Source organism: Rhodotorula graminis (assembly GCF_001329695.1).
Source record: "Rhodotorula graminis WP1 unplaced genomic scaffold RHOBAscaffold_5, whole genome shotgun sequence".
Taxonomy (NCBI): Eukaryota; Fungi; Basidiomycota; class Microbotryomycetes; order Sporidiobolales; family Sporidiobolaceae; genus Rhodotorula; species Rhodotorula graminis.
The window spans coordinates 66,503-77,748 of record NW_017264932.1 but is presented as its reverse complement, the minus strand read 5'-3'; the positions used below and the strand labels follow the sequence as shown (position 1 = coordinate 77,748).

Here is an 11,246-nt window from a genome sequence, read left to right as displayed (position 1 = left end):
CTGCACAGAGCTCACACTCGGCATGGCTCGAGGCAAAGGCGGCACCCCTCGCCGCAACCAGGCCCACCTCGACGACGACTACTCGCCCACCTCGCCCTCGCCCTCGTCCAACACCAACTCGCCCTCGCGCCGCACCGCATCGACCACGCCTGGGCCGGCAGGCTCTCCAGCTCGACTCAACTCACCAGGACCCGCCACCGCCGCACCAGGCCTCCCCGCCAAGCCCGAGCGAGGCCCGACCCCGCTCACCGCAGAGACCACCTACCACTCGCGGACCCGCCAGCTCCTCGTCGAACACCGCAAGCTCCGTCGACAGTGGAACGAGCTCATCATCCGCGGCCTCGTCGGCAGGACCAAAGCCGCCCTCGAACTCTGGGTCGACGTCGAGTCCGTCTCGCCCTCTCTCTCGCTCTGGCCTCCCCGTGTCGCGCACGCTCACCCTCGTCGCCCACAGACTCGCGCTCAAGGCCATCGACAAGCAGGCAAAGGGCGACAAGGTCACGTCGGCCGTCCGCGCCGGCTACCTCTTTGCCCAGTCGGCCAAGCTCTCGGACCAGGTCGCCGCCGTCGAAGCCGTCTTTGCCTCGCTCGTGCGTCCCCTGTCCCCTTCCTCGAGACACCTCTCACTTGCGCACGCACTGACACGCTGCACGCGCGGACGACAGACCGAGGTCACGCAGGGCATGGCACTCCTCGTCGACCGCGCAGAGTACCTCGTCGTCGAGGCGGCCAAGACGCGCGGCACCCTCTTTGCGTTCCGCGAGCCGCTCTGGGTCACCTGGCCCCTCTCTCGCTTCGGTGCGTCCCTCTATCTCTCTCGCCTTGTCGAGCGCTCGGGCGCGAACTGATCCCTGGGCCGCCCGCAGCCGACGGCGTCGCAGCGCTCAGCAAGCCCTACGCCGACTCGCTCGCCCTCATCCGCGCCCAGCTCGACGTCCTCCTCCTCTTCCCCGAACTTCCTTCCTCCACCCCATCCACCGCCGCCTCCCCCTCGTCCGACGACCGCCCGAGCGCCGAGCGTACGCGCCGCCGCCCGACCAACGAGCAGCTCCAGGCCGCGCTCAGCCTCCTCGCCGTCCAGCCGCTCCTGCCCGGCAAGGCGAGTGACGCCGGCGCCGAGGCGTGGGAGGAGGTGCTCGCCGTCGAGGTCGGCGGCTGGGAGCGGTGAGCGGGGGGTGGACCTCGGGAGCTCAAGCGCTCCTTCTCCCTCCCAGCGAGGTGCGCGGCCGACGGCGGCACTCGTCCTCGCGGTCGTCAGCACCGCGCCCGCTCGATCTCGTGCGACACGTCGATCCGCCCGTCGTCCTCGTCGTCGCCGACGCGCCGGCGCCGCAGGTCCGCCTTCTCGTCGTCCTTGTGTGCACGAGCCGCCACAACGACGCCTCTCTCTCGTCCTGCCCTCTCGGGTTCTCTCTCTTACTCGATAGATGGACGACGTGCAAACGAGATGCTGCATTGCGAGCTCGACGTGCCCGAGGCGACGACGATCGGAGAAGAGGGTGACCGGGTGCAACCGAGAGAACGAGACAAACTAGACCGAGAACCGAGAGAGCGGGAGAGGAATAGACAAAAGGAGAGAGAGGGCGCGGTATCTAGAGCGCAAGAGCTGCACCGGCCGCGATGAGCGCCGCCGCGCCCGCACCGCGAGCGACGAGGGCGACGCTCGCGCCCGACGTGCCCGATGCCGCGCCGGTCGGGGCAGAGCTGCATGAGTGAGAGATTAAGTCAGGAGGGCCCGAGGAAAGCAGGAGGAAGACGAGGGCGACGCACCCAGTGGCAGAAGCGACCATGGACGAGACGGACGAGGCGGCGGACGAGGCGGCCGAGGCGACCGACGAGGTGGCGGCGGCAGAAGTTGCGGAGGAAGAGCTGTGAGGGCACCAACTCTCGAGTCAGGACCAGGGCCTCGCTGTGCAGGAAAGCGAGAGGGGACGCACGTCTCGGCAGCCTCGGACGACGAGGACTCGGCGGCAGCGGAAGAGGACGACTCGGTCGCGACCGACGACGTCGCCGACTCGGTTGCCGCAGAGGACGTTGCCGAACCGAGGTCGAGCGAGACGCTGACGCCGACCGCGGCGCAGTACTGCAGTACGACCCGCTCGCATGTCAGTCGCCGCCCTGCTCGTTCGAGAGAGGGGAGGAGAGAAACAGAGAGCGCACCTCCTCGCCGACGGCTGCGCCCGCCTGGAGCTCCTCGGCCGAGCACTCGCCCTGCATGCAGCTCGACACGTCGGTGAGGAACGTGTCGGACGAGCACAGGCACTGGATGTCGTTGGACGCGCACGACGTCGAGCCGGCGGCCGAGGCGATGCAGGTCACGACGCTGCGGGACGGAAGAGAGTCAGCTACTCGGCGTTCGAGTGACGGCGAGGGAGAACGAGGGCGCACCAGGTCGGGACGTTGACCGTCTGGGCGAAGGCGAGAGCCGGGGCGAGGGCGAGGGCGGCGGCGATGACGGTGTAAGGGCGCATATTGAACGAGGCGATTTAGTGCGGCGGCGGACGAGAGAGCAAAGGCGGGACGGCTGGGTGGAGAGCGGTGTCGAGAGCGGCGAGGATGAGGACGAGGAGGAGAGGGAAAGCAGGAAGCACGGCGGGCGGCGCAGCGGGTGCGCCGAGCAGCTGCTCAATGAGCGAGCGCAAGCTTTTGTGTGCCCCAGAGTCGAGCATCGCTCGCTGGATGAGGGAGGAGGTTGACAAAGGACAAAGGGAAGCGGCGGCCAGGATGTCTCATCAGGCACTCTCTCCTGCGACGGGCGCAAGGCTCTTTGCAGTGCGAAGGAAGCCGGGTTATAGTGCAAGGACCCGACAGAGTGCGGCGGGGATGACGAGAGGGCGAGACGAGGGCCGGCTCGTGCGAGAGGGAGAGAGACGAGGGGAGGGCCGCGCCGGGGTACACACAGCGGGGGCGAGCTATACAACGCGGGAGTGGCACAACATGCGGCGACAGGGACGGGACGAGCGAGTACGAGGGAAGAGAGGGCCAGGGAGGGAGGGTGGAAGGCGGCGACGGCGGGCGACCACGACGACGGACGACGCGCGCTCACAGCGCCGTGTTGAGCTTACGCACGAGCTTCTTGCTGACCTTGTGCGCGCCGAACCGCATGTCGAGCTTGAAGCCGTCCCAGCTGCGGTTGAGCCCGTGCATGCCCGCGTCGAGCGCCGTGCCGTCCATCTTCGGCGGCCGAGTCGACGGGGCCCGCGCCGCCTTGGCCGCCTTGTTGTACCCGCTCTCGCCGGCAATGGTGGCCGCCGACTCGACGAACGACGGCGCGCCGCCGCCGCCCGACACGGTCGAGCTCCCCGGCCCTGCGAAGCCGGCGACGGGCATGCCGGGCAGCCTCGCGGGCACGTCGTTCGGGTTGTACGCCGGTGCAGGGGGCTGGTACGACGCCGTCGTCGCCGCGTGGTGCCGCATCGGCGGCGACGAGGCCGTGCGCAGGGTCGACGACGTGACGCGCGAGCCGTAGCCGGGCCCGATGCGGTCGTACGCGACGCCGCTGTGGCCGCTCGCGCCGTCGTAAAGCGAGGCCGAGGCGCCGGCGCCGACGCGGTGGTGATGCGGGCTCGTCGAGCGTGCGCCGCCGTGGTCGAGCGAGGAGCGAGATGGGCCGGCGAGGTGAGGAGGGACGGCGGACAGGGTCGGCGGGTACAGGGAGGCGGCGGTAGTGCGGTGCGACGAGGCGGTGCGGTGCGTCGACTGGTAGGTGTACGGCGACGAGTGGAAGCCGGACTCGCCGTCCGACTCGGAGGCGGACGAGGAGGACGCCGAGCCGTCGTCATTTGGGCTCTCCGGGACGGGCTGCGGCCGCATCTGGGCGAGTAAGGGTGTTGGCGTACGGAACTGGACGTCTGCAGGGGAACAGAGGGTCAGGAGGGCCACAACGAGAACGAGAGGAGCGCGACGACGCACATTCGGCGTCGTGAGCGTTGCCGTCCTCGTCGACGACGAGGTTGCGTTGCTGGATCTCGTCTGGCCGCCGCTTGGCCTTGTGCCGCTCCCTGCGCTCCTTGCTCTTCTCCTTGGCCTCCTCGATCTTCTGCTGCAGCCGCCCGCTCGTCGTCGCCGTCCCGCCGCCGGCGTACCCGCCCCCGGCGCGCAAGCCCGAGGGCCCGCCGTACCCGCCGGTCGCCGTCGTCGTGTAGCTCGCGCCGTAGGCCGACCCGGACGTGCCGCCGTATCCGCCTGCGCCGAGCCCTGCGCCGGACGTCGCGCCCGCGTAGGCGGTCGTGGCCGAGGACGAGCCGTAGGCCTGGTAGCCCGTCTGGCCGACGCCGCCGAGGCCGTTGGTGGCGTGACCGTAGATGTTGGGCCCGCGCTGCCACTGGCTCGGGGGCGGGAGGACGCTGGCGGTGCGCTCGTCGCGGTGGAGCTTGTTGCGGCGGGGGCGGTCGTCGGCGACAGGCGCGCCGCTGCCGGCGAGGTAGGCGTGGGTGCGTGCAGACATGGTGCTTGTGACGGCGCTGGGGCTGGCGATGGCGGTGGGGCCCGAGACGAGAGCCGAGTGCGAGATCGCCGAGGAGCTCGCGTCAGGAGACGACGAGAGACGGCGCAGGGCGTCCGGCGGCCGTGGCGGTTGGCGGGTCGAGTCGGTGCTGCTGCAAAGGAACTGCTGGGGCGCACAGGCAGCTCGTCCCGAGCCGGGAGTCGACGGAGCGAGACCAAGAAGCACCAGAGTCCGGCCCCGCTCGCCTCGTCGTCCTCGTCCTCTACACCGCCCCCTGCCTGAGTTCTGCTGGCTCCAGAGCCTTCACTCAGCCCTCCAGAGCACATTCCGCGATCGACCGACTCAATCGTGTGCCGTGACACCGCCCTCCTCCGGCTCGCCTTCTCGACTTCATCGCTGTTGCCGTCTCAGCTCGACCACCACCCGCCTGAACCTACTCGAGCAGCTGGCTAGATGCCTGAGCTCCCCGAGGTCGAAGCGGCGCGCAAGCGTCTCGCTAGGTGAGCTCTCTCTCCACTCGTCTCCCCTCCCCACCTGTCCGAGCGAGGTGGCCGCCGCACTGCGACTCGGGCACCCGAGCTGACGCTTGACCCGCCGACAGCATCGCTGCCGGCAAGCGCATCAAGAGCGTGACCACAACCGACGACTCGATCGTCTTCTCCGGCACGACCCACACTCACTTTGTGCGTCTTCCTTTCGCCGGCCCCTCTCTCGCTCTCGAGGTCTGAGCTGACTCTTCTCGGATCTGCAGGCGACTGCGCTCGAGGGCAAGACGGTCAAGGCGGTGCGGCGACGTGGCAAGTGCTTCTACGTGCGTCCACTCTCCCTCTTCTCCCGCGCCCGCTCGTTCCTCCTTTCCTCGTCTCGCAGACTGACTCGTCGCGCCGTCAAGCAGATGGTCCTCGCCGATTCTACGCTTCATCCTGTACTGCACTTTGGCATGAGCGGCATGGCTCACGTCCGAGGGCAGCCGTCGCCCGTGTACCGCGTCCCTCGTTCGGCCTCGCCCACCGACGACTGGCCGCCCAAGTACATGAAGGCGGCCCTCGTCTTCGAGGACCCGGCGACTGGCGCGACGAGCGACTGGGCATTTTGCGACCCGAGGCGCCTCGGCCGCATCAAGCTCGTCGAGGCCGCCGAGGGCGACGTCGAGCGGGAACCACCGCTGAGCGAGCTCGGCGCCGACCCGCTCCTCGACATGCCGCCGGTCGACGTGCTGCGCACAGCGCTCGCGAGGCGCAGCGCCCCGATCAAGGCCGTCCTGCTGGACCAGAACGGCGTGAGTCGGCCTCTCCCCCTCTCTCTCTCTTTCACTCTTTCGAGCCGTCGACCGGTCCCTGACGGCAAGGTCTCCTGTCTGCAGCCTTTATGTGGCATTGGCAGTGCGTCCTCCTCTGCGTGTCGGCTCGAGTCGTTCCGCCCTGACTCGCTTGCCATCGCAGACTATCTCGTCGACGAAATCTTGTACCAGGCCGCAATCGTGAGCACCAACGCCCTCTCTCCTTGGTCACTTCCCTCTTGATGCCAGTCTGGATCGCTCGCCCCTCACAATGACCTGACATTGCCTCTCGTGCTCGTACAGCACCCGTCGGTCCCGGCCTCGTATCTCGCCCTGCCCGACCAGTCCGCCCTTTTCGACACCCTGCACACCCAAATCCGCACTATCGTCGAGACGGCCGTTGCCGCCGACGCCGACGCGTCCAAGTTCCCGCAGTCGTGGCTCTTCCAGCACCGATGGAGCAAGGGCAAGAAGAAGAAGGACGACGACCTCGGCTTCACGCTCGTGCGTCCCGCCTCTCTCTCTCTCTCTCCGTCTCTCACTCTCACTCTCGACGTCGCTCTGACGTCCTCTCGAGCGATGACAGCCGAACGGCCGCAAAGCCACGATCTCGTTCGTCACGGTCGGCGGGCGCACGTCGGCCGTCGTCGACGAGGTGCAGGTCCTCCCTCCCGACTTGGCGGCGACGGCGGCCAAGAAGCGGGCCGCACGAGCTACGCCGACCAAGAAGCGCAAGGTCAAGGTCGACGAGGGTTCCGAGGACGGCGCGAGCGACGAGGACGTGCGGCTGAAGGAGGGCGACGATGTTGTACGTCCCGCTCTCTCTCTCTCCTTTCCCCTGCCTCGACAGTATGCCTGCACGTGAGTATCCTCCTGACCGTCTCGGCGTTCCTGCAGACGTCGCCGCACTTCAAGCGCGCCAAGAAGCTCGCCGACTCGCCCTCGCCGACAAAGCGGCGACGACGGCTCAAGCCCAAGGAGGAGGACGAGGACGACGAGCAGTAGCACAGCTCGTGTACATCGCTGCAAGGAGCTCGAGCCTGCGCAACGGTCCAGCATGCAGAGCGGCCCGAGAGCGCTTTTTGAACCTGAGAGCGGTGGCGAGGCGGTCGAGCGTCTTCTTCTTCGAGAGCTTTCGCGCTGTACAGAGGGTCCTCGCCACGTATTCGCCTGAAGCCTTTGCCTCTCTGCGAGCCCGGTTTCGCGAGCTCGAAACCACCGATCGCGAGCCGGCCGCCTGCAGCCTGATGAAGCTCCCTCCTCCGCACCTCGCTCTCGCCTCGCTGGCCTCACGCTGCTAGACATGGGCGACACGACGCACCGCTCCACGGTCATCATAGGCGGTGCGTCCACCTCCCTCCCTTTTGTGCGCCGTCCTCACCAAGCTGACCCCCACCTCCCGATCCCTCCGTCCCTCCCTCTCCAGGCGGCCCTGCCGGCCTGACCGCCCTCAAGACCATGCGCGAGAACGGCATCAGCGCGATCCTGTTCGAGGCCGAGGCCCTTGTCGGCGGCACGTTCCGGTACCGCGCCTACGAGGCCGCCGAGCTCGTCTCGTCGAAGCAGCTCACGGCGTTCTCCGACTTCCGGTTCCCGCCCGACCAAGGCGACCACGTCAGCCTGCCCGAGTTCTGCGCCTACCTCGAGCGGTACTGCGACGAGTTCCAGCTGTGGCGCGACATCCGCCTCGAGTCGAGGGTCGTCTCGGTCCGGCGGGCGCGCGAGGGCAAGGGTCACGTCGTCGAGGTGCAGAAGCGCGGCGAGGACGGTGCGTCCTCATTCCTCACCCTCTTCCGACCCACGAGTGCGAGGAGCTGACCCCCTCGCCTGCGCAGGCACGACGACCTACACGTGCGACTACCTCACCATCTGCACCGGGCTCCACGTCGTCCCGCAAAAGCCGCACATCCCGGGCATCGAGCACGTGTCGAGCAACCCGCACAAGGAGGTCCTCCACTCGTCGCAGTACAAGAAGCTCGCGCAGCTCAAGAGCAAGCGCGTCCTGATCCTCGGCACGGGCGAGACCGGCATGGACCTGTGTTACTTTGCCATCAAGGCCGGCGCCGAGGAGGTCGTCCTGTGCAGCCGTCAGGGTTTCCTGTCGTTCCCGAAACGCCTCGAGAACTTCCGGGTGTTCGGCGTCACGTTCGACGGCGACCTGCCCATCGACGGCCTCATCACGAACCTGTTCGAGTCGACCTAGTGCGTCCCGTCTCCCTCGCCCTCCCTCCGTCTGCCTGGTCGAGCCTGACCTGACCGTCTCTGCGCTCGCAGCGTCCATCCCTGGGTCGCCGCGACGCACTTCAGGTGGTTCATGAGCGACTTTGTCATCAAGCGTGTCCTCTGGCTCCTGACGGGCACTTCTGCTGGGTACGTCCCTCGTCCTCTTCCCCCTTTCCCCCCAGTCTCTCGTCGGCATCGAGCTGACACTCGCCTTCCCGCCGCAGCTGCAACCAGTGGGTCGGCGAGCTCCCTCCTGAGCGCCTCGGCCGAGCGTTCGTGTTCCTGAACAAGTCGCACAAGGCGTCGACGTTCCTCAACCGGCCGTACCGCAAGCGGTCCAAGTTCCTGTCGCTCCTGTCCGAGTACCACGACCCGCCCGAGGACGCGGCCACGCCCGGCGTCGCCGAGATGGCGCCCTGGCCGACCGGGTTCAGCGAGGACGGCGCCGTGCAGTGGGACTGGGAGGCGTGCGGCAGGAGGGGCGGGAGCTGGAAGAAGGTCAAGGAGCGCATGCAGGACCGGCGAGTCGAGCCCAAGTGCGTCCCGCAGTCGTTCCTCGTCTTCCCTCGAGCCGTCTCGACCTCGGACTGACCTCGCCTCCTCCCGCCCTCTCCCCTCCCCTCGCGCAGCCTAGTCCTCTTTGCGTCGGGCTACAAGCAGGAGTTCTCGTCGTGGCTCTCGGACGAGTACCCTCGGCCGTGGGACGCCGACGTGCGCGACATCGTCTCGTCCGACGCGCCCGACGTCGCCTTCCTCGGCTTTGTGCGCCCCGGCGTCGGCGCCATCCCGCCCATCGCCGAGCAGCAGAGCATGTGGTGGACCGCCTTCCTCCAGGGCAAGATGCAGCTCCCGACCGACCGCCCGCACTACTACCTCTTGTCGCGCCCCGAGGCTCGCATCCAGGTGCGTCCCTGCTCCTCCATCTTCCCCTCTCATCTCTTCGAGCACCTCCTGACTGACATTCGCCGCCCCGTGCAGTACGGCGTCGACCACTCGACGTACATGTCGACCCTCGCCAAGGACATGGGCGCCGCCCCGTCGCTGTGGCAGCTCCTGCGCGAGCATGGCCCGTTCATCACCCTCGTCTACTGCTTCAGCGCCTCGTTCACGTCGCACTACCGCCTCGTCGGCCCGTTCAAGTCGGCCAAGGCGCCCGAGGTCGTCCGCACCGAGATCTGGGAGACCGTGCAGCGCCGTGGCCTGATTGTGCGTCTCGCCCCTCTTTTCCTCGGTCTGCCTTCCCCAGGGGCCTCACTGACTCGATGCACCGTGCGCAGGGCAACCTTTTCATGGGCGTCATCCCCATGGCCTTCTACGCCCTCGTCAACGTGCGTGGCCTCGCCCTCTCGTCCTCCTCATGAACCGCGTCCCTGACCCTCTCCCTCTCCCCTCGCAGCTCACCGCCCTTCTCCTCGAGACGGTCTGGGTCGCAGCAGGTCGCCCCGACGTCCTCGGCGCGTACAAGCGTGTCACGGGCCGCCAGCTCGTCGACATGGACCACGCCGCGCCCGAGCCGAGGGAGAAGAAGCGCCGGGCGGTCCCGGTCGAGGAGCGGTTGCGCAACTAGCTCGCGTGTGGAATACTAGTTATTGTTGTGGTCGTCGATGCTGCTGCAGCGAGAGGCCGGCGCTCGAGCGAGCAGAGAGGCTCGAGAGCGATGCTGGACGAGGAGGAGCAGGTACTTTGAGCGCCGTACTGAGCGTCCCGGGTCTGGGTATGTCTCGAGCACTGCTTCGAAACCTGCTCGCAAGCTGCACAGATGTCCCGCCCTCGCTTCCTGAGGCGTGACGAGGACGACGGCGTCGAGAGCGTGACCTTCTCAAGTTGCCTCTCCTCGACCTTTTTCTCGGCCACAACCGCACCTTGTCAGCTTCTTTCGCCTTCGAATCGTTCAAGTCGTGCACAGACGAGGCGCTCTTGCTTCCAGAACGCAAAGTTGCAGCAAGTTCCGACGGTGAGCAGCGGTACTTATGCGCTCAGGCCTTGCGATCTTCACGGCAGCGACGCTCGCGGGAGCGTCAGGGACGACGGCGGATCGGAGGGCCTCGGCTCGGCAGGGAGATGACGACACGGGTTTCGAACCGCAGGGCGGGCGCGGCGCGATTCCCCTCCTCACGACGCCCCCCTTCTTGTCTCCTCTCTTCCCACCACTCTTTCGCGCTCCACCACAACCACAAACTGTGCGTCCTGCTCCGGCAACCTATTCATCGCGTTCTTACGCTCACTCTCGCGTTCCCCCCTCCCCGTTCCACTCGATCCCCGCACGTCGACGCCCTCGCCCGCCCTTGTGACCCTCTCGACTGCGGCCGCCTTCCCTCCTTGGCTCGCGTTGCTCCCGTTTCGCAGACCACCTCCAGCACATCAACCATGTCCGGCCTTTCGTCGCCCTCGTCGCTCCTCACCGCCTCTGCCTCGAGCACCGGCATCAACGTGCGTCCCTCGTCCCCTCCCCCACTCTCTACTCTCCCGATCTCATCTCGCCCGGTTGCCTCACCTCTCGACCTGTACTGACGCCTCGCTGCACACACAGGTCTACTCGCTCCTCAAGATCGGCATCGGTGCCACTGGCCTCATCCTCCCGGCCTTCGCGACCTCGACCACCACCCCGTTCAAGTGTGAGTTGCCTTCTCGCTGCCTCTGTGGCCTGTGCTGCTCGAGTGCAGTATCGTCGATGGTGGACGAGACCATGTGGACTGAATTTTCCTTCAACTTGCGCAGTTGCCGCTCGCGGCCAGCTCCGCGCGTCCAAGCCGACCGCCAACACCGTCTCGCCGCCGGCGGGCTCTGCCACGGAGGGTGCGCTCGCCGTCAGGCTCACCGCTGCCCGTGACGTCGTCATCGGTCTCCTCATGCGCGACACCACCGCCGCTGTCGTCGTCCGTGCCCTCCAGTGCGTCGCCGTCACTTCTCTCGAGCCTCTCGACCGTCCCTGACCCTTCCTCCTCTCGCTCGCAGGGCCGACGTCGTCATCTCGATCCTCGACATCCTCTCGGCTGGCGCCGGCTACATCGAGGGCACCCTCTCGAAGGAGCTCGCTCTCTCGACCGCCGGTACGTCCCTCCTTCTCTTCCTCGTACCTCGCCCTGGTCCTGACTTCTTCCCCACCAGGCTTCGCCGGCTCGTTCCTCGCCTACGGATTGTGGTTGCTCAAGTTTGTTAACTCCCTCACTCTTTTTCCCGGCACGTCCTGACCTGTGTCGCTCCCGCAGCGCGTAAACGACGCCCGTCCAGCTTGCGTCCCGTGTCTAGCCCTGTGTTCGAAGCAATTCAGTCCGCAGTACCCTTTACAGTCACTGC

General features: G+C 67.5%; 6 protein-coding genes across 6 annotated transcripts; 4 read left to right on the top strand and 2 right to left on the bottom strand.

Moving 5' to 3' along the window:
• Positions 1 to 22: 22 nt before the first annotated feature.
• RHOBADRAFT_52683 (uncharacterized protein) lies at positions 23 to 1,168 on the top strand (the record flags this gene model as incomplete). Its single annotated transcript, XM_018416457.1, has 4 exons — positions 23 to 387; positions 455 to 590; positions 666 to 798; positions 867 to 1,168. The coding sequence occupies 4 exons, from the start codon at positions 23 to 25 to the stop codon at positions 1,166 to 1,168; spliced, it is 936 nt and encodes a 311-aa protein (XP_018271687.1).
• Positions 1,169 to 1,592: 424 nt separating this feature from the next.
• On the bottom strand, positions 1,593 to 2,471 carry RHOBADRAFT_43059 (uncharacterized protein; the record flags this gene model as incomplete). Its single annotated transcript, XM_018414164.1, has 5 exons — positions 1,593 to 1,704; positions 1,771 to 1,869; positions 1,938 to 2,083; positions 2,161 to 2,323; positions 2,389 to 2,471. 5 exons carry the CDS (start codon positions 2,469 to 2,471, stop codon positions 1,593 to 1,595), a joined length of 603 nt encoding a protein of 200 aa, XP_018271686.1.
• A 266-nt stretch (positions 2,472 to 2,737) lies between these two features.
• RHOBADRAFT_66256 (uncharacterized protein) lies at positions 2,738 to 3,503 on the bottom strand (the record flags this gene model as incomplete). The annotated part of the gene is made up of 1 exon (XM_018418909.1): positions 2,738 to 3,503. A coding segment is annotated over one exon (442 nt), but the record flags the coding sequence as incomplete, so codon positions are not given.
• A 1,210-nt stretch (positions 3,504 to 4,713) lies between these two features.
• Positions 4,714 to 6,779, top strand: RHOBADRAFT_52681 (uncharacterized protein). The gene is made up of 9 exons (XM_018416456.1): positions 4,714 to 4,947; positions 5,049 to 5,130; positions 5,199 to 5,258; positions 5,343 to 5,726; positions 5,811 to 5,829; positions 5,890 to 5,927; positions 6,030 to 6,230; positions 6,313 to 6,534; positions 6,624 to 6,779. The coding sequence occupies exons 1-9, from the start codon at positions 4,901 to 4,903 to the stop codon at positions 6,729 to 6,731; spliced, it is 1,161 nt and encodes a 386-aa protein (XP_018271684.1). The 5' UTR covers positions 4,714 to 4,900; the 3' UTR covers positions 6,732 to 6,779.
• A 250-nt stretch (positions 6,780 to 7,029) lies between these two features.
• RHOBADRAFT_52680 (uncharacterized protein) lies at positions 7,030 to 9,555 on the top strand (the record flags this gene model as incomplete). The annotated part of the gene is made up of 9 exons (XM_018416455.1): positions 7,030 to 7,069; positions 7,153 to 7,494; positions 7,562 to 7,928; positions 8,001 to 8,096; positions 8,174 to 8,485; positions 8,579 to 8,852; positions 8,928 to 9,155; positions 9,227 to 9,277; positions 9,346 to 9,555. 9 exons carry the CDS (start codon positions 7,030 to 7,032, stop codon positions 9,514 to 9,516), a joined length of 1,881 nt encoding a protein of 626 aa, XP_018271683.1. The 3' UTR covers positions 9,517 to 9,555.
• Positions 9,556 to 9,632: 77 nt separating this feature from the next.
• RHOBADRAFT_64800 (uncharacterized protein) lies at positions 9,633 to 11,236 on the top strand. The gene is made up of 8 exons (XM_018418585.1): positions 9,633 to 9,903; positions 10,037 to 10,129; positions 10,296 to 10,379; positions 10,480 to 10,564; positions 10,668 to 10,839; positions 10,905 to 10,999; positions 11,058 to 11,100; positions 11,159 to 11,236. The coding sequence occupies exons 3-8, from the start codon at positions 10,317 to 10,319 to the stop codon at positions 11,163 to 11,165; spliced, it is 465 nt and encodes a 154-aa protein (XP_018271682.1). The 5' UTR covers positions 9,633 to 9,903; positions 10,037 to 10,129; positions 10,296 to 10,316; the 3' UTR covers positions 11,166 to 11,236.
• Positions 11,237 to 11,246: the final 10 nt, after the last annotated feature.

Bases quoted from the DNA above. Each gene is read 5' to 3' on its own strand.
- RHOBADRAFT_52681 (XM_018416456.1), top strand. From the start codon at position 4,901: ATGCCTGAGCTCCCCGAGGTCGAAGCGGCGCGCAAGCGTCTCGCTAG. The intron at 5,259-5,342 runs GTGCGTCCACTC...GCCGTCAAGCAG, and splicing joins GACGTGGCAAGTGCTTCTAC to ATGGTCCTCGCCGATTCTAC. The intron at 5,928-6,029 runs GTGAGCACCAAC...GTGCTCGTACAG, and splicing joins TCTTGTACCAGGCCGCAATC to CACCCGTCGGTCCCGGCCTC.
- RHOBADRAFT_64800 (XM_018418585.1), top strand. From the start codon at position 10,317: ATGTCCGGCCTTTCGTCGCCCTCGTCGCTCCTCACCGCCTCTGCCTCG. The intron at 10,565-10,667 runs GTGAGTTGCCTT...CAACTTGCGCAG, and splicing joins GACCACCACCCCGTTCAAGT to TTGCCGCTCGCGGCCAGCTC. The intron at 10,840-10,904 runs GTGCGTCGCCGT...TCTCGCTCGCAG, and splicing joins GTCGTCGTCCGTGCCCTCCA to GGCCGACGTCGTCATCTCGA.